The 24,401-nt window shown below is 42.4% G+C and overlaps 1 protein-coding gene across 3 annotated transcripts in view; it reads right to left on the bottom strand.

Annotated features, from left to right (window-relative positions):
• Positions 1 to 24,401, bottom strand: part of PLEKHA3 (pleckstrin homology domain containing A3) — a 29,131-nt gene that overhangs the window by 3,482 nt on the left and 1,248 nt on the right. The window contains exons 2-7 of one of the 3 annotated variants that reach the window (XM_070731844.1): positions 19,361 to 19,477; positions 18,486 to 18,641; positions 14,693 to 14,829; positions 13,150 to 13,314; positions 12,422 to 12,465; positions 5,685 to 5,820 (exon numbers count right to left, since the gene is read on the bottom strand). In XM_070731844.1, the coding sequence (XP_070587945.1) occupies positions 5,685 to 5,820; positions 12,422 to 12,465; positions 13,150 to 13,314; positions 14,693 to 14,829; positions 18,486 to 18,641; positions 19,361 to 19,477 (755 nt within the window). Of the gene's footprint in view, positions 1 to 5,684; positions 5,821 to 6,096; positions 6,689 to 12,421; positions 12,466 to 13,149; positions 13,315 to 14,692; positions 14,830 to 18,485; positions 18,642 to 19,360; positions 19,478 to 24,401 lie in introns of those variants that run through there. The other 2 variants (XM_070731842.1, XM_070731843.1) reach the window with 2 other exon arrangements.

The following is a 24,401-nucleotide window of genomic DNA, read 5'->3' as shown; positions in this document are numbered from 1 at the left end:
TCCTCAGTGCCCGCCGCCCCCTCAGGTGGACATGGCTTGGTGGTCAGGGGACCGGGTGGGTGTGGCTAACTTGTAAAATGTGATAAAACTCACTTAACAATGCTCTTGCTTAGCAACTAAAATGTTAGGCTCAATTGTGGTGATAAGTTTTTCTTTAGTTCTTTCTTTCCTTTCTCCCTTCTTGCTTTCTTTTTCTTTCTGTCTACCTTCCTTCCTACCATCTATCTTCCTCCCTCTCTCTTTTTATTTCTTTCCTTTTTCTTTCCTACTTCCCTCCCTTCCCTCCCTTTCTTTTTCTGTCTTCCTTCTTTCTTTCTGTCTTCCTTCCTTCCTCCCTTCCTTTTTTCTTTCTTTCCATTTTCTTTCCTTCTTCCCTCCCTTCTCTCCCTCCTTTCTTTTTCTGTATGTTTTCCTTCCCTCCTGTTCTTTCCTTTCTTTCTTTCTTTCTTTCTTTCTCTTCTATCTTTCCTTTCTCCTTCCTTGTTCCCTCCCTTCCCTTCCTCCTTTCTTTTTCAGTCTATCTTCCTTCCCATCATCTTTCCTTCTTTCTGTCTTCCTTCCTCCCTCCCTCCTTCCCACCCTCTTTCTTTCTTTTTTTCCTTCCTTTCCTTTCTTCCTTTTCTTTCTTTCTTTCTTTCTCTTTCTTTCTTTTTTTCTCTCTCTCTCCCTCCCTCCCGCTCTCTCTCCTTCCTTCTTTCCTCCCTTTCTCTTTCCTTCTTCCCTCCCTTCCCTTGCCTCCTGGGCTGGGCAGGGAGGTGGAGCTGATTATTTCATTGGTAGCTTGGCCAAGGAAGAGAAGCGTTTTTGAAAACGCTGCCAGATGCAGCCTAATGCAGCTGAACCAGTCCTGCTTTGTGCGCACATAGCCACCTCTCGATTGCTCTCTCTTGAGCGTGCGCAGCAAGGGGGAGAATCGGGACAGGCAGGAACCGCCGTGAAAAAGTCCCGTGGGATGTGCACATAACCACTTCTCAATTCTCTCCCTCTACCTCTCTCCCTCGCTGGATGAAATACAGGAAAGTTGTTTCATTCCTGGTCAGCCAATAAGCTAAGACCCCAATCTATTTACGGCCATACAGGGTTCCCCTAGTACAGTATATTTTGGCCGCCCGTTCTGGAATCGCTCTTGTAACCACAGCAACTCTCTGGCTCTGGCTCCTCCACACGCATGCCGCAGATGCTTAAACCACCAGCAACAAAGAGCCCCTCAGCCAAGGCTCCAGCAGCTCTAGACAAAGGTGTGGGGGGGGGCGTCGGCCTTCCATTTGTCGTCCTCAGCACCATGAGTGACAGAAGTGCAGGGAAAGGGAGTGAGTTGCCCCCGTCTGCTTTCTGTGCAAAATTAAGAACTCCTCTGCAGAGGATGGCCTGTGCCTGCTTCCACAAAGCCCAGTTCCTGCAGCGGCAACAGGCATATATAACTGGTTGAGCAAGCAGCATTGAGGGTACCAAAGCTTTGGTGCCCCTTGAATTGGGACCCCACTTCCCCTGTCAAGGACCCTCGGGGTCAACCACTCAAGCCATATGTGGCCCATTTTGTGACCCGCTCCAACTGCTCTGTCAACCCCAAACTGTCTCCCATTGCGAAATGGCCGTTTTACTGGAGTTTTACAGCTCTGTGTGTCTTTCGGCTGGGAAGAAAGCTTGTAAAATACAGAAACTCTTCTTGCTGTGAGAAGTCGTTAATTGCTCACCCCCGTGAGAAGATTTTCTGTATTTTGCAAGTTATTTTTCCTAAACAGACCAGCCGAAGACATACAAAGCTGTTAAACTCCAGGAAGATGCCCATTTCATGGCCCACCCAGCCCCCGCCGGGAAAAGAGTGGTGGGTAAAGTGGCAAGCAGGCAATTGGGTGGACATGGGTAGCAGCGCACGGACAAGACCAACAAACCATCTGCCGCCCTTCTGGCCCCTCTTAGTGCCCCCCTGCCACCACCCTTGCCTCTTAAGGCCCCCTAAGGCATCCCAACGCGCCCCAGAGGGCAGTACCATCCACTTTGGGAACCACTGGTTTAAGTGATTGATTTGCATGATTATGGAGAGAGGAAATACCTGGAATGTGTGAGAAGAGCAAAAAAGCTGCTTGGATGTGGCTATAGAGAGGGGTGAGCAGTTTTTCTTTTAAACTGCTCCCTGTCTTAGTGGCGGAGAAAGCAGAGTCAGAAAAAAAAGAGGGTTGAAGATAAGATGAGTCACAGAGCCACTTATTGATATGGATTTGGAGTTATAATATGTAAGTGCCTGTGAATTTTTTATATATATACAGTATTATTACTGTTCCTCCCTATTTTAATTTGGCTGCTTTTTTTCTTTGGCTTTCATTTTTTAATTAAACTGTGTTGGGCTATTGGACTTATTGGCTGGGTCACAGTGCCATCTAGTGACAAAAGTTGTTATATTATAGCCTTGAAAAGAGCTGGTAGATTTTTTTTTCTCCTTTTAGTTTGATAAGAGCAAGACATACAAGAGGCAATACAGTATTGCGTTGTTACTGTGGGGAAGTGTTGTTTTGGCTTGACACATTTTTGTTTGGAATAAATTGTTCTCTTTTCCTTTGATTTTGTTCATTGGATTAAGGTGGGAAGAGCCTGAAATTAAATATCTTTCTCCTTCCCTTTTTCTTTTTTGTTAGTTGGAAGCAATTTATTATTTAGTAGTGAATTATGGAGGTTGTTTTTTTCCTCTTGCCTTCACAATGGACTATTGAAGGACTGGATTATTTTTATCCTTTTTTATTTGTGCTAAGGTGATTTTATTTTCTATTTGTTATTTTTCTTCCTGTTTTTTATTGGAATATATTGAAACTTATTCGCTTTTCTTTTCTTTCTTTTCTTTCTTTCTTTCTTTATTTTTGTTCTCTTTTTATTTTTCCCTTTTTCCTTTTTTATTGGATTATAAATATTTGGATCACAAGAATTGATAAAGATGAAGAAGATACCACTACATTCGATACCAGCAACCACTTCAACAACAAAGTCCAGAACACAAAGTGGCAGATACTGCAGCACAGACACACAAGTTCAATACCACGGAATTGAAAAGTATGATGCAAGCTATGCAAGCAGATCTTAAAGAAACCAACAAAGAAATATCGGCAAAGTGGAAGAAGAACTGAAGGAGGTGAAAGAATTTATGGAAAAAATGAACAACGTTTACAGAAAGTTGAAGGGAAAGTTGAAGCAATTGAGAAGATGGAGGAGCTGGATGACCAACTTACAGAATCAGAAAAAAGACAATAGAGGATAATTAACATTGGGAATGGATCACCTCTATAACTGTCTGGCTTGGTTCTGCAACCCAACAAGACAGACACAGACTTCAGAGGATAATCAGAATTGCAGAAAAAACAATTGCTACCAACCTGCCTTCCATTGAGGATCTGTATACTGCACGAGTCAAAAAGAGGGCTGTGAAAATATTTACTGACCCCTCGCATCCTGGACATTAAAATGTTTCAACTCCTACCCTCAAAACGATGCTATACAGCACTGCACACCAGAACTAGACACAAGAACAATGTTTTCCACGAACTCCATTATTCTGCTAAATAAATAATTCCCTCAATACCGTAAAGCTATTTACTAAATCTGCACAATTATTAATTTTCTCATTGTTCCTATCACCCATGTCCACCCACTAATGACTGTATGACTAACTTTGTTGCTCGTATCCTTACAATTTATATTGACCGGTTTCTAATATGATTTGATTGCTTATTTGTACCTGGACTATCATTAAGTGTTGTACCTTATGATTATTGATGAACATATCTTTTCCTTTATGTACACTGAGAGCATATGCACCAACGTTTCTTTGAGGGAGGGGTCCTTTCCGGCTCCCTACAAGGAGGTACTTGTGCACCCCCTCCTCAAGAAGCCTTCCCTGGGCCCAGCCATTCTCAACAACTATCATCCAGTCTCCAACCTTCCCTTTATGGGGAAGGTTGTTGAGAAGGTGGTGGCGCTCCAGCCGTCCTTGGATGAAGCCGATTATCTAGGCCCTCAGCAGTCAGGATTCAGGCTTGGCTACAGCACGGAAACTGCTTTGGTCGCGCTGATGGATGATCTCTGGCACGCCCGGGACAGGGGTTTATCCTCTATCCTGGTGCTTCTTGACCTCTCAGCGGTTTTCAATACCATTGATCATTGTATCCTTCTACGCCGGCAGGAGGGGTTGGGAGTGGGAGGCACCGTTTTACAGTGGTTCTCCTCCTACCTCTCTGGTCGGTCGCAGTGAGTGTTAGCGGGGGGGTCAGAGGTCGACTCCTAGGTCCTTACCTTCTGAGGTTCCTCAGGGGTTGGTCCTCTCCCCTCTGCTATTTAATATCTACATGAAACTGTTGGGTAAGATCATTCAAGGGCATGGGATAAGTTATCATCAGTATGCTGCTGACACTCAGCTGTACATCTCCACCCCCTGTCCACTCAGCGAAACAGTGGAAGTAATGTGCCGGTGTCTGGAGGCTGTCAGGGTCTGGATGGGTGCCAAGAGGCTCAGGCACAATCCAGACAAGACGGAGTGGCTGTGGGTACTACCTCCCAAGGACACGTCCATCTGTCCATCCATCACCTGGAGGGGGAATTATTGACCCCCTCAGAGAGGGTTTGCAACTTGGGCATCCTCCTCGATCCACAGCTAACATTAGAACACCATCTTTCAGCTGTGGCGAGGGGGGCGTTTACCCGGGTCTGCCTGGAGCACCAATTGCTGCCCTATTTGGACAGGGAGACTTTGCTCACAGTCACTCATGCCCTTATCACCTCGAGGTTTGACTACTGCAATGCTCTCTACATGGGGCTATCTTTGAAGAGTGTTCAGAAACTTCAGCTCATCCAAAATACAGCCGCATGAGCAGTTTTGGACCTTCCAAGACATGCCCATATCTCGTCATCACTCCGCGGACTGCATTGGCTGCTGATCTGTTTCCGGACACAATTCAAAGTGTTGGTTATGACCTACAAAGCCCTATATGGCATAGGACCAGACTATCTCCGAGACTGCCTTCTGCCGCACGAATCCCAGTGACCGGTGAGGTCCCACAGAGTTCGTCTCCTTAGGGTCCCGTCGACCAAGCAAGCGGGACCTAGGGGAAGGGAGTTCCCTGTGGGGGGGCCGGCCCTCTGGAATCAGTTCCCCTCGGAGATTCATACTGCCCCCACCCTCCTCACCTTCCAAAAGAGTTTAAAAACTCATCTTTGCCACCAGGCCTGGGGTTCCTTAGATCTTCCCCCCTGATCAATGAATGCTTTAGTTTGATTGTTGAATGAATGGTATTGATAGGGGTTTTTTGGTTTTTTTAAATTAGAATTTTAAAGATTGTTTTTTAATGTATTATTAATTGGATTGTTATTACTGTTTCTTGTTTTTCTGTACATGCTCTGAGCCGCCCCGAGTCCTCAGAGAGGGGCCAGATGCAAATCCAATTAAATCTTAAATCTTAATCTTAAGACAAATTCCTTGTGTGTCCAATCACATTTGGCCAATAAAAAATTCTATCCTATTCTACTTTTTCACTGCTTACTGCATTGTGCCTGTTCTATATCTTTAACAAAGTACTGAATTCATCTTAGTTGAATGAGTATGGTGCAAGACTGTTGCTGTAATTTATTTTGATATTCACTATTATTCTAGCAAAAATATAGGCTGAGATGTAAGAAAAATGAGTACAAAGTAATGACAATACCCATAAGGTCATATCCTTACTGTCTGTATCTTCAAAAGCAATATCCATTGAAGGTTCTGTATCTGAGGCTAATCTTCTCCACCGATAGGAAAGCTGATGGGAAGCTACATTTGGTTCTTTTCCAAAGCGACTGCTCCTAAAATTAAAATATTGCACAGGTTATATGTTTTTAAGACACACAGGTTTTTTGGGTTCATTAATCTTGTTTGTAAATCCCTGACATATGTTGCCAAAAATAATACTTAAAAAGATGAAAAGGTGAAAAAATCGCTTCAGGTTAAACATAAATATTTTGCTAAGGAGGCAAATGAACCGTTGTACCTACCTGAACGGTCTTCTCGATGCTCTGGAAGGAGAGTCCAGGATGGGTTAACCTTCAATCTTATTGGTAGAGACTGAGTTATAAATTAACATGTTAATTAGGCACTGCCCCTTGCCTGCCCCCAAGGGCTCAGTTTTAAAAAACGAAGTCATTATAATCCAACACAATTTTATTGAACCCTTATTAAACACAAACAACTAAAAAGTCAAACCCAATCCCCTGAATCCAACGATTACTTGGGTGGGTCTGGACTCTCCTTCCAGAGCATCGAGAAGACCGTTCAGGTAGGTACAACGGTTCTTCTCCACTGCTTCTGGAAGGAGAGTCCAACATGGGATATGCCCCAGTTCTAGTCCAAGGGAGGGAAAGTGCAGATTCAGGGATCAACAGTAGAAGAACAAACCCTCTGCAACACCCTTCTCCCAAACGAAGCTTCAGCGGAAGCATACGTGTCCAGTTTATAATGCCGGATAAACGTAGAAGGTGCAGACCACGTTGCCGCCCGGCGTATGTCCTCAGCCGAAGCCTGTGTCATCCAGGCTGCTGATGCGGCTGCACTGCGAGTGGAATGAGCAGTAATCCCTTGAGGGAGAGTCTGAGTGGTAGTTCTGTAAGCCTCAGCAATACACTCTCGGATCCAACGACTGATGGACTTGGGAGAAACCCCAAGCCCTGATTTAGTCTGTGAGAAAGAGATGAACAACCTTTCAGACCTTCTAAATGACTCTGTCCGTCTAATATAGATCTTGACGGCTCTCCTGACATCCAGTTTGTGCCACCTGAGTTCTAACGGATGATTCCCATGAGAACAAAAGTCAGGCAACACTAGTTCCTGCTTCCTGTGAAAAAGAGAGTTAATCTTAGGCAGAAATGCTGGATCTAGCCGTAAAACCAGTCTGTCAGGGTAAAATATACAAAGATCAGGACGTATAGATAGCGCCGATATGTCCGAGACCCTTCTAGCCGATGTAACCGCGACCAGGAAGGCCATCTTAATTGTTAGAAACCTAAGTGTTATGGACCTTAAGGGTTCGAACGGTGGACCAGTCAATGCATTTAGCACCAACGACAGGTCCCACGACGGAAATCGATGAATTGTCGGGGGATGAGTATTCGCAGCACCCTTTATGAAGTCCTTTACCCAAGGATGGAAAGATAAGGACCTATAATCCCCTGTTCTAATAATTGTGGACAAAGCTGCGACCTGCCTCTTGAGGGTATTGGGAGCTAACCCCCGATCCAGACCCGCTTGGAGGAACCCCAATACCTGCAACACCGAAGCCGACTCCGTGTCCGTGTTGTTCTCCTGACAGAACTTACAGAAGGCCGACCAGGTGGCCTGGTAGATCCTCGAGGTGGATGGCCGTCGAGCTGCCTGTATCGTCGATATAATGCTATTAGGCAAATTGTGTCCCCTCAATCTGCTCCGCTCAATCTCCAAACAGTTAGTTGAAACCACTGGGGTTCCGGGTGATTGACCGATCCCTGGTTGAGGGATATTTCTCTGTCCGGGATCCTCCACGGCGGGGAGATTGAAAGAGACACTAGATCTGAAAACCACGGTCTGCGCGGCCAGTACGGAGCTACCAGAATTACCTCTGCCCTCTCCTGCAAAATCTTGTCTACCACCTTCTGTAGGATCTTCGTTGGTGGGTAGGCGTATAGGAGACCTTGCGGCCAATGCGAGGTTAGGGCATTGACTCCCTCCGCCTTGTGCGAAGGGAAACGAGTGTAAAATCTGGGGAGTTGCGCATTGGCGTGCGTCGCGAACATGTCCACCAGAGGCGTGCCGAAACGCTTCGTGATTGCCTGGAACAGTCGCGAGTCCAGCTTCCATTCTGTCGGGTCGAGTGTGGTCCTGCTCAGCCAATCGGCCTGAGTGTTGTCGACCCCTGCAATATGTTCCGCTGATAATGATGCCAGATTCCTCTCGGCCCAGGTGAAGAGGGCCGAAGCTTCTTGCATGAGGCGTCGCGACCTCGTACCCCCCTGATAGTTGAGGTAGGCCTTGGTCGCGACATTGTCCGTCAGGACTAGTACATGCTTGTCTTGAATCAGAAGAATAAAATGTTGGAGCGCCAGGAAAACTGCCCTGAGCTCCAGAAAATTTATGTTCACCGGGTTGAGATCCTCCGTGGACCAGAGGCCTTGTGCGCACTGCTGACCAATATGCGCTCCCCAACCCGAGAGACTGGCGTCTGTAGTCAGTGTGACTAGATCGTGAGTGCGGAACGACAGCCCACAGTGCAAGGCTGGGGAGACCCACCATGCCAGAGAGTCCTTTATCTCCCTTGGAAGACGAACCCGCACAGTGGAGTTGCTTGTCCTGACCTTCTGGGCTGGCAGCAGAAACCATTGAAGGCTTCGAATGTGGTGTCTGGCCCACGGAATTATCCCTATGCAAGAGACTAAGGTCCCTAGTACCCTGGACAAAAAGGCCAGGGACGTCCTCTTGTCTCTCCGAAGGGATGAAACGAGGGATACTATGTTCTTCCGTCTTTCCGGGGAGAGATACACCATGCACGAAGTCGTGTCGATGATGGAGCCCAGATGTAGCAGCGTGGTAGATGGGATCAGCTGACTCTTGGGCACATTGATGGTAAAGCCGTGCTCCGTCAAGGTCCTCATCGTCAGGGCGAGATCCTGCTGAGCCTGTGCCCGTGATTTGGACAAGATCACAATGTCGTCCAAATAGGCCATTAGGCGCACCGATTGTGCGCGCAGGCTCGCTGAGAGGACGTCCAGCAGCTTAGTGAACGTGCGGGGCACCGAAGAAAGGCTGAATGGCATGGCCTTGTATTGATAGTGCACGCCCTCGACACAAAATTGCAGAAACCTTCGATGAGGAGGATAAATTGGTACGTGTAGATATGCCTCCTTCAGGTCTAGTGATGTTAAAAGGTCCTGGAGGCGAATTGCCGTCAGGATGGTCTGCAACGAGTGCATCCTGAATTTCCTGTACAGGATGTACAGGTTTAGTTGCTTCAAATTCAGGATCAAACGGCAACCTCCTGATGATTTTGGTACAGTGAAGATCATGGAATAGAAACCGGTTCTATGGCCTGGATACGCAATAGGTGCGTTATCTCCTGAAACAGTTGCTCTTTCTTGGCCGGGTTCCGTGGTGTCGGGCACTGGAGGAAACGGTTGGGTGGGGGCTGAAGGAACTCCAACCTTAGGCCTCGCGACACCGTGGCTATTGCCCATTTGTCCGAAGATGTGGCTCGCCAGGATGAGCTGTAGAAGCGAAGCTTTCCCCCTATTGGCTGTCTGCCGTCGGAGTCATTTGGGGCGTTTGATGCCCCTCTGGCCTGTGCCTCTAAAAGGGCGTCTAGCCTGCTGATATCCTCTGGTTCTGTCCTGGAAGCCCGACCGGTCATTCCGAAAGGATGAAGACTGGTTGAAACGGCCCTGCGAGTACGGTCACTGGGCCTGGCCCGTTCCAGAAGAAGTGTCCCAACGAAAGGACTGCCGTATGTTGTACGGTGTAGTCCACCTGTCCTGCCGCCTGTTTGACCTGGGGAGAACCTTCCGCTTATCCTTATCTTCGATAAGGACTTTATCCAGAACCTCCCCAAAGAGGTCAGCGCCGTGGAAAGGGGAGGAGGCCAAGCGCCACTTTGATTTAGTGTCGGCCTGCCAGTTCCTTAGCCACAACAGGCGTCTGGATGAAAGCGTGGTGGCCATCCCTCTTGCCGAGAACTTGGCAGCGTGGAGAGTAGCGTCCGCCGAAAACTCCGCTGCGGCTAGCAGCTTACTCAAGTCCTGCCGCAGCCTACCATCCTCCGGTCCCAGTTTAGCCATCATTTCTTCAATCCACGCTATTGAAGCCCTATTGAAGAAAGAAGCAGCGGCCGCTGCTCGAAATCCCCATCCGGACATGGCATGCGATTTCCGGAGCAGGATCTCCGCCTTCCTGTCCTCGGGTTTCAGATTGTCCCCTGACTCGGCAGGAACCATGGCATTAGAAACCAGATTTACCACTGGGTGGTCAATTGGTGGAAATTGGAGCAAATTCTCCAGTTCCTCGTCACAGGTATAGAACTTGCGCTCCAACGCCGAAGGGCCTTGAGCTGCCGCTGGTTGTTGCCATGGTCTTTTGGCGTTTTGTATAAAAATATCTGGTGCCGGGATATGGTCTGTTTCAGGTTTGGGTTCTGTCAGTAGGATAGTTGACCTGGGCGTCTCAGCGGCCTTTGCAGGACCAGGGAGGTCCACCGCTAGTTTAGCCTTGTGTAATAAAATCCTGAACAAGGCAGGCTTGAAGAGTCCAGCAACTGAAGGTGGCTCAGGAGTTGTTTCGTCATCCGACAGATCATAATCCTTGTCGCTGTCATCCTGCAATGTTCCCTCTGACAACTCCAAACCCGAAAGGGGCGGTGCAGACCACAGATTCCGGCCTTGTGGTTGACGGGGCTGTTGGCTGCATTGTTGCACCCCCGATGCTACTCCCTGCGAGTATACATTAGTAATCATCTCCTGCAGGGCAAGAGATAGACCTTGCCAGGTGTCACTCTGAGTTCTGAGTCCAGCAGCTGTGGGGGTGAATGAAGCAGTTGGGCCTACAGTTGTCTGGGGTGAAAATCCCCATAAAGGCCTTGTATTGGTGGCAGACCCTGGTCTGCTTAAGGGCAGTTGGGCCTGCTGATTAATCTGGCGATCTGGGGACCAATCCCTTCCTGGTAACAAATTCCCTTGGGCCATGGAGCGTGGTGTCAAGGCTCCTGTAGCAGTTGACTTGGGGATTGTCCTGCAGTCAGGGAAGGGGCCTGGAGAGCAGTCTCCAACCTCTGCTCTAACGCCTGAATCCTCCTTTCGGCTTCTCTGAGTGCTGAGGAGGAAGTTCCCTGTGATTTGGGCTTAGACTTGGCCTTATCCTTTGCCTTGGGAACCATAGCCGAACAGGCCACCTTCTCTGCCCCCGCATCAGATTGCTCCATGGTACTCACGGATCCTTATCTTGCGGTCAAGGCAGAACAAACACTGACTTGAAGACAGATTTTCTGTATGTAAAGTCACGACCGAGGCTATTGTAATCTACTACAAAATGGCCCTCGATCTCTGTGTCATGTAACTCCGCCCACTAGGGTGACTCCTTCGCGCTTATACAGGCGATTAGTGGGAGGGAGTGGGGGGGTTTTCCCGCCTAAATGTAATCCAAAATGGCGGGCGCGACCGACATGTCACCCAAAATGGCGATCTCCAAAATGGCGGTCGCGAGTGCCGAGGGCGGTAATTTGCCATCGCCTCTCGTCTCGTTGTGGCTGTCAGGACACCTGAGGCTCCCGAGCCAGCATCCCTGTCAGCCGCTGCGGCAATAGGAATTTTCCTAATGAACGGGGAGCCGCTGATCATCTGGGAGGCTGACTGACAGGTTGCCTTGCGCGCGTGCGTGCGCGATCCTCGACAAACCGCCGGCCATATGGCTCCTTCAGTGCACTCGCGCGTCTCCTCGAAAGGCCGATTCTGCTGAAGGCAAACGGCGGTCACCGCGGCAGCATTCCTCACCACCAAACATATGATCAGCGCGTTCCGCCTCATTCGAGTAGCGCTGCAGCGGTAAGCCTTCTCCGGATTGCCTTGCCATCCGGCTCCTCATTTTGGCAACCTCGTTTCTGTCAATCTCCCAGTGGGGGTGGGGGGTGGACTCCCCCACCTTCGGCTGCAGCCAGGTCTGACCGCTGAGGTCAGTGACCTAGGGCTGAATCCCCCTTCCGAAACGGTACCCTCTGAGGGAAGAGGTTCCATAGGGGCCAGTGATGGGGGTGGTGCCCACGGAGGGCAGCGACCCCGTCCTTGGTGAAACAGCATCTGAAAAACAGTAAACAAAGACAAGAAAAAACATGTTAGATCAATATTAAAACATTTATTCTACTAAAACTTTGACCAAGTTAAACTCATAAGTCTCTTTCCAATGACTGAGTTTTAAAAACTGAGCCCTTGGGGGCAGGCAAGGGGCGGTGCCTAATTAACATGTTAATTTATAACTCAGTCTCTACCAATAAGATTGAGGGTTAACCCATCCTGGACTCTCCTTCCAGAAGCAGTGGAGAATAGAGTACGCCAAATTCCCAAATATATTCTAATTGACTGCACTGACTTGCAAGGTCATAACTATGAACAGTCACTAAATGAGGATTGCCTGTACAAAATAAAACTATCATAGTGAATTGAATCTAGTCATGAATTAATTTTCAATTATATACTGTAAGAGAAACTCACCAGAACTACATTCTTCCGAAATTAATGTCAGATTATATGGGACAACAGGCTGTGAATTTCAATTGCCAGATCATGGAATATTCCCATTTACTTGAGATCGGACAATATCTCACAATGGGATAAGTGAACCTCAACATTTTGGTTCTAATTTCTTTGATTTTAGAATAATATTTAATCACAACTTTATACTTACCTCTCAAGGGTACAAGTTCCAGGATGGCTAACAGAACGTTTCATCTAAAAAATAATATAAATAATGAAGCAGGTTATTACAGGTCTATTTGTAATGAAATATTTATTTTAAAATATGTATTTAGAATGTTTTTTTCCGAATGTACTCGGAGGAACATGCATTATATGAACGTAAATGAAATAGCATTTATAACATCATAATTTTAAAAAATACATTGCTTTTATTGTTGGTTTTAATATTTAGTTTCCAACAGTAAGGAGGCCTTGAAGCACTATGTTTAAGTAAATTAGGATTAATAGGCTAGGTCTGGACTTTTGTGCTTTAGAGGTTACGAGGTCTGCAGAAGAAAACATGGGTGGCTTGGAAGGGAATAGAACAGTTTAGGGCTGGGAATAGTCAGCCATGGAGGTCCTCTATTTCCATTGAACTCCATCTTGGTTTTTTGCTCATAGACAAATATTATGGAGTTTATGGGCAGTAAAAGTATGAGGTAATATCCTTCAGAACAAGCAAGATTGCTATCAGAAGTACATGTTTCTAAAACAAGGCAGTTAAGAATAGGTAAGTTTTCCTGAGATGGTTTGAGAGTTTCACAACTTTGGGTAGAGGCCCAGCCTGGTGACCTGAATAAGGACAAGACTGAGGAACCATATGCTAGTTTATCCCCTACTGCTGCCTCCCAAAGTTCCCCAAAACTTCAGGGATTTTGATATTAAAGAATATCCAACCATTTGTACAGGTGAAGGAGACACAGGAGAAACTAAAGGGTCGGGATGAGGCAATGGAAACATCTCCGGCTTAAATTTGGCATTCGCTATTTTCACACATTCTTCAAGTGTAGTGATAAATGTATCACAGGTGGCACTGAGCAAGGAAGAAGCTTCATTCATATTCTGGAAACAAAATGAAAGAACAGATATTGAAAACCTTTAGAACAAACTGCTTCCTAGCAAAACTTTTCACCAATTTAACTGTAATTTAATTGCAAACCAGAAATTGTAATTGCTGGTTTGTAGGGACTTAACTTATTCTGTTGACCCCTAACATTTCTAACGGCTGGGTGGGGTAGAGATGTTCACTGTACCACCTCAGACATTTTTGTTCTGGTAACTTTGTTTATAACACGATAAAAGTTATTAAATATTTAAAAATAGAGAAAAGAACAGGCAACTTTCCAGATGTTGACAAACTGGAAAAGCCCATGCCAACATATTCATTATCAATATAGGAGCACATGAATAGTGCAGGGAGCTGGAGCTAATGAGCTAAAAGCCTTTGTCCATTAACGCCGTCGCCCTAACCTTCTCAGGCCAGGTGAGGGAGGGAAGGGCGAGGCCAGCTAGTGATGGGATAGAAAGCCACAGGAGGAGGCCCAAAGAGCCTCATGCTGCTCCGGACCTCTGGTCATATTCTAATAGCGGGTTTTTTTTAATCTACATATATATATTTAAATAATTAGCCTTCTAGCATTCTAATTTTGTCAACATAAATTCTGAAAATATTGATGATAATGTGGTAACAGCAAATAGCATTAAATAGAGTTTAAGATGGCTAATTAATCTATAAATTGGGTAGATAGGACTACATATTAACCCATGTAGTTTTGCAATTGTTTACTGGGTTTTTTAAATCATTTTGATTAAATGATTTCTAAAAATGTTTCTCACATTGGTTAATATAGATCCATTTTGACAGCAATGAAACGAGATACAGGTTTGGAATTCATTTAGTTTTCTCGGTAAAATAAATGCAGTTTTCAATAAGGTTAACTTATTAAGAGGCTTTTTCTATTTGCTATCTGCTAAATAATTTGGAAATGTTAGATGTGCAGCTCTTAATTTATAAGGTGCAGAAGGAAGTAGATTAAACCAATATGCACCCATACACACACTAGGTCATTTTATCAATTTTTGTAATATATGCAAAATATCACTTTACATATCAAATGTAAATTGATAGATACTGACACAAACTATACTGTGCAAAAATTTTGAGATAGTGGACATTTGGATTTAACAGACTAAAAACAGACAAAAAAACAATTAAATTAAAGTTTTGCTATATTGGAAGGGAACAATAAACATTTAAAAATATAATCTAAAATATTTGGTATATCTTTGAGATTCGATTATTACAGGTAGTATGGCAGTGATGGACTGTTGAAGTACTCTCAGATAAAGCTATGGATCCACCATGATACCATTGCATATCCTTATAATCCAAGAATTTAACGTGAGTGAATAAAAACTTTTTCAAACAATTAAATATTACCTCAATGCTTGGTGAGGAATGATTCCCATCATGATGTACATATTCTTGTATTGTATGGACCTGCTGCATCAAGAGATCACAATAGAGACGCAGTTCAGACATTTTGGTTTTCAAAGATTCGTTGGTTTCACTTATTTCTAGAAGAATATAAAAAAACGGAAATTTATTAATCATGGTTGTAAATGCCCTTCTGAAAATTAAAATCAATATTCACATTTAATCGCATTCAAATTGACAGCAACTTGTTGAACTTCCATTCTTTTTGCCAGTTTCCAGTTTTGTTTCTATTTTGTAATTCATAAATACATTTTTTCCCAATGAGCCTACTAAGTGTGTAGAACATCCTAAATAGCTGTTTTGATGCATTCTGCAAAAGTGACTGATAGCTATGTTGGTTCCATTGAAAACAGAGATTTCAATGGAAATCTCATTTACACAGAAATCAGTATTAGTATTTATGGCTCATTTTTCCTTCTTTTATTTATATTATTTATGTCCAACTCCAGAATCACTCTGAAATCTCCAATTTTCTTAAGTATCTGGGTTCTCTGAATAGAAGATTCCAAGAATTATTATTCAATTTTTTTTTCACCTGTCTGACATATTCTAATCTATTATACAGTCCTCGACTTGCAATAGTTCATTTAGTGACCATTCAAAGTTACAATGGCACTGAAAAAGGTGACATGACCATTTTTCACATTTGCAACAATTGCGGCATTCCCATGGTTAAGGTTTTATAGCTCAGACTTTATATCTGACTTCTTTTTCTGTATTTTATACTGTTGTAAGCCACCCCGAGTCCTTTGGGATTGGGCGGCACAGAGGTTGAATTAAATAAACAAACAAACAAATAAATGTGATCAAAGTTTAGGCACGTGGCTACTCACTCAGATCTGCCTTTGGATTATGGATTTCCTTTCTGGCCATTCTCAGAGGGTCAGATTAGGTAATTACAGTATATCTCTTCAGCTCTTATTCTTAACACTGGTACACCACAGGATTGCGTGTTGAGTCCCTTACTCTATACTCTCTATGTGCATGGTTGCATTCTCACTCACACTAATAATAGTATTACTAAATTTACAGCTGATATAACAGTGGTGGGACTCATCTCTAGGGGGTTTGCCTATCGAGATGAAGAGGACTGGTTGCTTTCATGGTATGGAGACAATAATTTGGTCCTTAACACCAATAAGACCAAGGAGCCTATAGTGGACTATAGAAGGAACAGATCAGACATCCAGTCCTAGCTTCTCAATGGAGACCGTGTGGAGCAAGTGGGCCAGTTTTAATTTTCTGGGTGTTAGCATAAAAGATTATCTGACCTGAGGCACTCACATTGCAGCACTGGTCAAAAGGGCCTAGCAGAGATTATACTATCTGAGACTTCTCAGGAAACAACAACTGAATGAAAAACTGTTCATGACCTTCTACCGCTGCACCATAGAGAGTATTTTAATTTACTGCTTCTACGTATGGTTTGCCAATTGCACAGTGTCAAATAGGACAGTGCTCCAGAGAGTTAGCATCATTGCCCAGAGGATCATTGGTTGCCCTCTCCCCTCTTTGGAAGAGCTTTATAGCTCCCACTGCCTTAAGAAAGTTCAAAACATTCTTAAAGATCCATCTCATCCTGCCCCCCCCCCTTTTTTTGAATTATTACCATCTGGCAGATGGTACAGGATAATAAAACAAGAACAAATAGGCTGAAAAACAGTTCTATCACAGGGCAGTAACCATATTGAATTCTACTGGATAGTACAATACAGTATTGTAATATTAGGGGTTTTCAATTCAATTGTATAGAATGTGAAGGATGTGTGTTTGTGTTTTATTTTTATAGTTATAATGTACACTGAAATGGCATTTAATTTCATTGCACGAGAAGCAATAAAGTAAACTTTTTTAAACCCTCAGATGATAGCAGTATCCCAGGTCATGTGATACTCTTTTGTAACCTTTTGACAAGCAAATCATTGGGGAAGCCAGATTCATTAAACAATTGTGTTTCTAATTTAACAAGTGATTCACTTAACAACAGCAAAAAGGTCACAGAGTGGGCAAAACTCACTTAATCATCTCAACAAAATTAACTTAACAAAATAAACAGATCTGAACAGATAGAACTGGGGAAAGCTTTAGCAACTTCAATATCAGACAGCTAATTTCTAACACTGACATTCCCAAAATATTCAAGATGGGACGGAGGGTCAATATAGCCCTGCTCTCAACGATAGTGTGTACCCCAACCACACACTCGCTCCTCTTGTGAAGCAGTCTATGGTAGAGGATTTCTATCTAAAAGAAGGACCCTTGTACAGTCCCCAACTGCACACTGTTTGGGGGAGCTCTCTTTGCATCATTTTTGTGTAAGAAGGCTGCTTCACATTAACAATAAAGGCATGCATCAATGACAGGACTGGGGCAGCAGAACATTCTTCAACAGTTCCCAGAGTTTGCAGAATTAAAAAACAAGCAACCTTTTGCTTCTAGGTGAAAAGAGCAAGGGCCACTCTTTGTAAGAATAATGTAATAAATCAGCCTGGCCCCTTTTACTTGGCTAATGCTTGTTTTCTTCTTCTCTATATGCCTTTGTACTTCTTTTTGAATCAGATCTATTATACTGTGAATCTCCCACTGGAAATGTCTTAATTTTGAGTGCCTGAAAACTATAAAAGTGCCTAGAAGATTCAAACAAAGATGATTAGAAGGCTGGAGGCTAAAACATATGAAGAATGTTTGCAGGAATTGGGTACAGCTAGTCTAGTGAAAAGAAAGACCAGGAGTAGCATGATGTGTTCATGATGTGCATCAGAACTGCAGAAAAAATAATTACTGCCAACCTGCCTTCCATTGAGGACCTATATACTGCACGAGTCAAAAAGAGGGCAGGGAAAATATTTACTGACCCCTCACATCCTGGATACAAACTGTTTCAACTCCTACCCTCAAAACGTCGCTACAGAGCACTGCACACCAAGACAACTAGACACAAGAACAGTTTTTTCCCGAATGCCATCACTCTACTAAACAAATAATTATTATTTTTTTCCCTCAACACTGTCAGACATTTTACTAAATCTGCACTTCTATTCTACTAATTTTTCTCATCATTCCTATCATCCTTTTCCTCCCACTTCGGACTGTATGACTGTAACTTGTTGCTTGCATCCTAAGATTTTTATTAATATTGATTGTTTCTTAATTTCTTATTTGACCCCTATGGCAATCATTAAATGTTGTACCACATGATTCTTGACAAATGTATACAGTATTTTTCTTTTATGTATGCTGAGAGCATATGCATCAAGACAAATTCCTTGTGTGTCCAATCATATTTGGCCAATAAAATTCTATTCTATTCTATTCTATTCTATGTGTTCCAATATTGAGGGGCTGCCTCAAAGAACAGGGGGTCAACCTATTCTTCAGAACATCTGAAGCCCAGGCAAGAAGCAATGGATGGAAACTAATCAAAGGGAAAAGCAACCTAGAACTAAGGAGAAATTTCCTAACAATGGGAACAATTAAGAATTTTAAGAATTGTCTCAAATGGTGTAGGCTTTCTTGCCTGAGAAGAAAATTGGACTAGAAGACCTCCAAAGCCCCTTCTAACTCTGTTATTTTGTTAAGCAAAGCTACAAAAGCTCCCCTACTGTTCAACACGAAGGAAGTGAATCATGGTGCTTTCTTACCATGAAAGAAAAAGAAATAAAATTACATGTACTTTTGATAGTTTTGAAGAAGGTAGCTTTTAAGAATTCCATAATATTTTAGAAAGCATATGCACCTTTTTCTTTTTTAGTTTTGGCATCAGTCAGGCAAGCTTTAGAGCTCCCAAGGGCTACCAGCCATCTTTGTCGCTCAGCGGCATTAACAGCTTTCATGTAGAAATGCTGTTCTCCTGGAATTATTAGCTCCATTCTTGTGCTATCTGTAGGATGAACTTAGGAAAAAGAGACAACATAAAATAAGCTTATACGTTTTCTTAAATCACCTAGAATAAAAAATGTATTAGCAAAATAAAATTTATGTATTTATATATTAAATTTAACTGCTCATCACCCACACAAAGAGGCTCTTTGGGATGTACAATTTAATCAATATAATAAAAGATTTTTTAAAAATTAGGATCATTTTAAATATAAAATATTTAGGTAAAGGACTAACAAAGCAGTGCTGACAGGCACCAATTCACTTGCAAAAGCCCCTCCCCACCACCGTGCATGGCATTGCAGAAGGATAATAGAAAGATATACTTGTGTAATTAGTACTGCTTCTGTGATATAAACATCTATTTCATTATTCAGATTCAAGGGTCTGTATTCAAAAGTAGACTACACCTACTTAGATGTTCTGTGTTTTATTAAAAAATGCCATCAAAGGCAGGTGCACCTATGGAATCAGGAACAGAGGCAGAATCCTTTTAAACTAAGGAAAAAAGATGTCTGAAGTACACATTCAGTTTTGAATACTATGTTTAGTTCCAGAATTAAGCTCCTGTCATTTCTTAGGATCCTTCTCCCCCAAAGTTGTTATGGCTCCATCTTGTATATTGCTATAAGTAAGCAATTTAAAACCAAGCCTAACTGTATACCACCCATGCCCAGTATTGATAACTGCACAGACCAAAACAAAAGGCCAATGCCTCACCGCTAATCTTACCTATGATTTCACAAACGGCCATCTTTATACTTCCTTTGCTGCCTTTACAAACATCATCCTGTGAATCGTAGTAGGACAATATCCCGTTATCCAGAACAAACCAGCGAGGCTTCCAACCTAAGGAAATAGCAGAAAACAATGTTCATCTGTTTGGCTACAAATATAATTTTCATATACACTGTAATACCATCCTTCATATAGAACATGCAACTGAAAGCAAGATTCGTGTTCATTCCCATTTATGGGCATAAATGATTCCATTTTAATAACATACATAGACTAACCTACATTTTGAAAGTTAATATTTATTAGACAGGTAAAAAGACCTAAATAGCCCACTTAAAAAACTTTAAATTGCTGATAAATTTTACTTCTGCAATTTACTCTTCTGGCATAGTTGGACATATTAAGTTTATGCATTTGATGTTTTAAAATATTTATATAGCTGCCATATTATATAAAGTAGCTGTAGGCAGTGTTCCCTCTAATTTTTTTGGGGGGGGCGGAAAAGTATAGTGTCTGAGCGGCAGTCCCTTCGGGACTGGGTGGCACAGAAATATTAAATAAATAAACAAACAAACAAATAAAAAAAAACCCACCCTGTTTTGCCTCAGAGAATTTCAAAATAAAATACTGTACTGTGTGTCTATAACAGTGAGCTCATAATAGGGCAACTCTATCAATATCAAAATGCCACTTAAATAGTTGAGCTAGTTTCAAACTAGATTTTGATTTTCTTTCTCTTTTCCTTACTCCCATTCTTTTTCTTTCTCTTTTCCTTCATCTCTTTTTTCTATCTGTTTCTCTCTCTTTCTCTCTTCCTCTCTCTCGCCTTCCCTCTCACTCTTTCCCTCTCGGCTTCTGGGCAGGTTTGAAAAACTTTGAGTTGATAATGATTTTTAAGTGAGCGATTGCTCACTGCTCAGCTTAGAGGGAACTATGGCTGTAGGTGGCTAATAACAATTAGACTAATTTTAGATTTCTTTTTCTAAATACAGACAGATAATAAGATACAAAAAAATGCTAAATCCTTTGATACCATCAAGCACCATAACAATCCCATTAAACTACCAATACAAGGCTCATCCTAACAGCCTTTGGGAAGGTAAGGATGTTTTGTGCCCTTCACTTCAGAGGGGAGGCAGCTCCACAAGTTAAGCACATCTGCAAGAAAGGTTTGCTTTCTAGAACCCACCAAGTGATTGGGGGGGTGGGGATTCCTACAGCAAATCTCACCTATTCCAATCTAATGGGGTGACTAGATGTCCGGGAGAAGAAGATAACTGATAACTGGTTCCAGCCCACATAGGCCTTAAAAGTGATAACCAGAATCTTGAAAGAAGCCTGTTCAGCTGATACAAAAGTGGTATAACATGGTTCTCCTGTGGGGTGTCTAGAATTGCACATATTGTTGCATTCTGGAATCATGAATCTCCAGTTGCAGGTGGTTTTACTGGGTAGCCCTATGTAGGGTGCATTGCAATAATAATCCAAATGGGAAGTGACCTGGGTATGATTTGATTGTGAGCAAGATCTCCCAGTTCTACAATTGTGCAGCTGACACATAAACTGAATCTGTGCCCCTCTGTATACGACTGCTATCTACTCTTTTAAGCAGGAATCCCAAGTATAGGAAGATCTCCATATTGTCAAAAATACAATACAGTAACATTGTCAAAAATGCAATAGAGTAATTCTTCAGATCTGAGAGTCCCAAAACTCAGAGACACTCATGTCTCATGTCTGGCTCATGTCTCATGTAGCCAGCTTCTTTCCATCCAGAGCCATACTCTCATTCAGATCCATATTCTCCAGGCTCTGGGTAAACTCTTAAATGGTCTCATTTGTCCAGCCTGCCCTTTCCATTAATAAAATAGAGTTCAAGAAAACCTTTGAAAAAATAATTATTTTTAACTTGCAACATCTACAGAGTATATGCGTGTTGGGGATGAGGTTAAAATCTACAAGATGATGGTGCAGGTTAACTCTTTTGCTATGTGTCAATGCTGCATACATGTAGAAAAGGGACAGAAAAATTGTGACAACCCCCACAATCCACTCAGCACCTTTTAATCTCAACTGAAGCAAATCAGATCAAAACAGTTGCTTTTAAAGACATCATCTAAAAAGGTTCTGACATTTTAGAATGTCCAGCTTTACTTACATTCCACTAGTCCACCTGGATGGGCATAGCCAATACATCACTCACTTCCACCAGTCACATGATCCCCAAGCCACACCTACCCAGCTGGTCATTACGGCAGAGAACCGGTTGTTAAAAACCATCAGGAACCACAAACCCCTTTTGACATCTCTCTCTCTCTCTCTCCCTCTCTCTGTCTCCCTCTCCCTCCCTCTCTTTATCTCTCTGTCCTTGCCCTGGCTGCTTCTCCATCCCCCACCGTTGACTTTATCTTCTCAGGCCAGGCGAGGAGTGACTAAGAGGGGAGGGCGAAGGGTGGGGTCAACCAGTGGTAGGATCATCCAACAGGGAGCCAGAGCAGAGGACCCAAAGAGCCCCATGCGGCTCTGGAGCTGCAGGTTGCTGACACCTGTCCTAGATCTAGAGTCTTAAGCAAGGGATGGAATACCTTTCTGGATGAATTCTGGATTGCTTCTTCAGATACTTCCTGCAAAGCAACATGATCTCAGTAGACAAGACTAGGACTCTTGCATTTGATAGCCTATGGTCAGATATAATCTGGCCCAGGAAAAAGAGCCTAGGTTTTAAATCAAGAAGCTCATGGCCCCTTTCTAGCCTTACTCTTATATCCTTATCTCTATATAGACTAACAATAAATGTCTACCAAATTTTCAATAAAGATATTTAATTATCCATAAATATTACTGTCATTTTTCCTCCTGTTTATGGATGGATGGAATTTATTTATTTATTTATTCAATTTTTATGCCGCCCTTCTCCTTAGATTCAGGGCGGCTTACAACATGTTAGCAACAGCACTTTTTAACAGAGCCAGTGTATTGCCCCCACAATCCGGATCCTCTGGAAGGCTGAGTCAACTTTGAGCCGGTGATAAGATTTGAACCGCTGACCTACAGATCTATAGTCAGCTTCAGTGGCCTGAGTACAGCACTCTATCTGCTGCGCCACCCCGGCTCTGCAGTATAGTATACAGTATATACAGACTATATATGTTATATTGTACGACCATGCCCCATTTAAATATTTACTGAAAACACCATTAAAAATTAATATGAAACAGAAGCTTGAAATGCATGAAGTACCATCAAAATGACTCATCTTAAAACGTAGAAACTTTCCTGAAGTGGATCCTACTTACTGATACACCTAATAATGATGAGATCAATTACAGGACAATTTTAAATACCATTTTGGTTATTTTTCCATCCTGAAAGACCTAACCACTATGATCTAGGGATGATAATAAGAGAGCAAAGAAGATAATAAGAGAGTAAAAACGAGAGTAAAATAGGATGATGATAATAAGAGAGTCAAATGAAATAATTTTCTTCTGAAAGAATCAGGGTTGAAAGTTTAAAAAATTTCTTCTACAAGTAGTCCATGATTTACCACCTCAACTGAGCCCAATTTTTTTGTTGCTAAGTGAAACATTTGTTAAATGAGTTTTGCCTCACTTTCTTGCCACAGTTGTTAAGTGAATCACTGCAGTTCTTAAGTTAATAACACAATTGTTAAGTGAATCTGGTTTCCTCACTGATTTTGCATTGAAGTCACAAAAAGGGATCTCATGTCTCTGGAACACTGCAACCATCATAAATATGAGTCAGCTGCCAAGCATCTGAATTTTGATCACATGACCATAGGAATGCTGCAATGGTTGCTAAGTGTGAAAACTGGCCATAAGTCACTTTTTTCAGTGCCATTGCAACTTCGGACAGTCATTAAATGAACTGTTGTAAGTCTAGGTCTACCTGCACTCGGCCCTTAAGTTGTTGAAATGTTAAGCCAGTAACTTTATGCTCTGATTTATAAGAGTTCAAGTGCAGTAATGGTCTTCTCCATCATTCCCAACTACAGGTAGACCCGGACTTGCAACAATTCATTTAGTGACTGTTCAAAGTTACAACAGCACTGAAAATAGTAATTTTTGACCATTTTTCACATTTATGACTATTGTAGCCTTGCAGTGGTCATGTGCTTTACATTCAGATACTTGACAACTGATTCATACTTATGACAGTGGCAGTGTTCAAGAGTCATTCTGCAATATACTGTATATATATATACACATATATATGGTTACATATTTTTTGCTGATAAGTGAAAAGGAAGGGAGCCTAGTATCTATTTCGAACTTGTTATACATATAAAAGTGTGTGTGTGTGTGTGTGTGTGTGACATATTTTTGCTGAATTTGAAAATGAAGGGGCATTTGAATGAAATGAATTCGACAGAAAAAACATACACTGCTCAAAAAAAATAAATGGAACACTCAAATAACACATCCTAGATCTAAATGAGTGAAATATTCTCACTGAATACTTTGTTCAGTACAAAGTTGAATGTGCTAACAACAAAATGAAATTGATTGTCAATCAGTGTTGCTTCCTAAGTGGACAGTTTGATTTCACAGAAGTTTGATTTACTTGGAGTTATATTCTGTTGTTTAAGTGTTCCCTTTATTTTTGAGCAGTACACACACACACACACATATACATACATACATACATACATACATACATACATACATACATACATACATACATAAATACATACATACACTGCTAAAAAAAAATAAAGGGAACACTCAAATAAAACATCCTAGATCTAAATGAATGAAATATTCTCTTTGAATATTTCATTTGCCCAACTATTCCATTTGCAAAACAGCATATGAAATTGACTGTCAATCAGTGTTGCTTCCTAAGTGGACAGTTTAATTTCACAGAATTTTGACTTACTTGAAGTTATATTCTGTTTTTTAAGTGTTCCCTTTATTTTTTTTTAGCAGTACACACACACACACACACACACACACATATACACACACACACATACATATGTATATACACATATACACACACACATACATACACA

Source organism: Erythrolamprus reginae, chromosome 1, assembly GCF_031021105.1.
Source record: "Erythrolamprus reginae isolate rEryReg1 chromosome 1, rEryReg1.hap1, whole genome shotgun sequence".
NCBI classification, from domain to species: Eukaryota; Metazoa; Chordata; class Lepidosauria; order Squamata; family Dipsadidae; genus Erythrolamprus; species Erythrolamprus reginae.
This window is presented reverse-complemented; position numbering and strand designations above follow the sequence as displayed.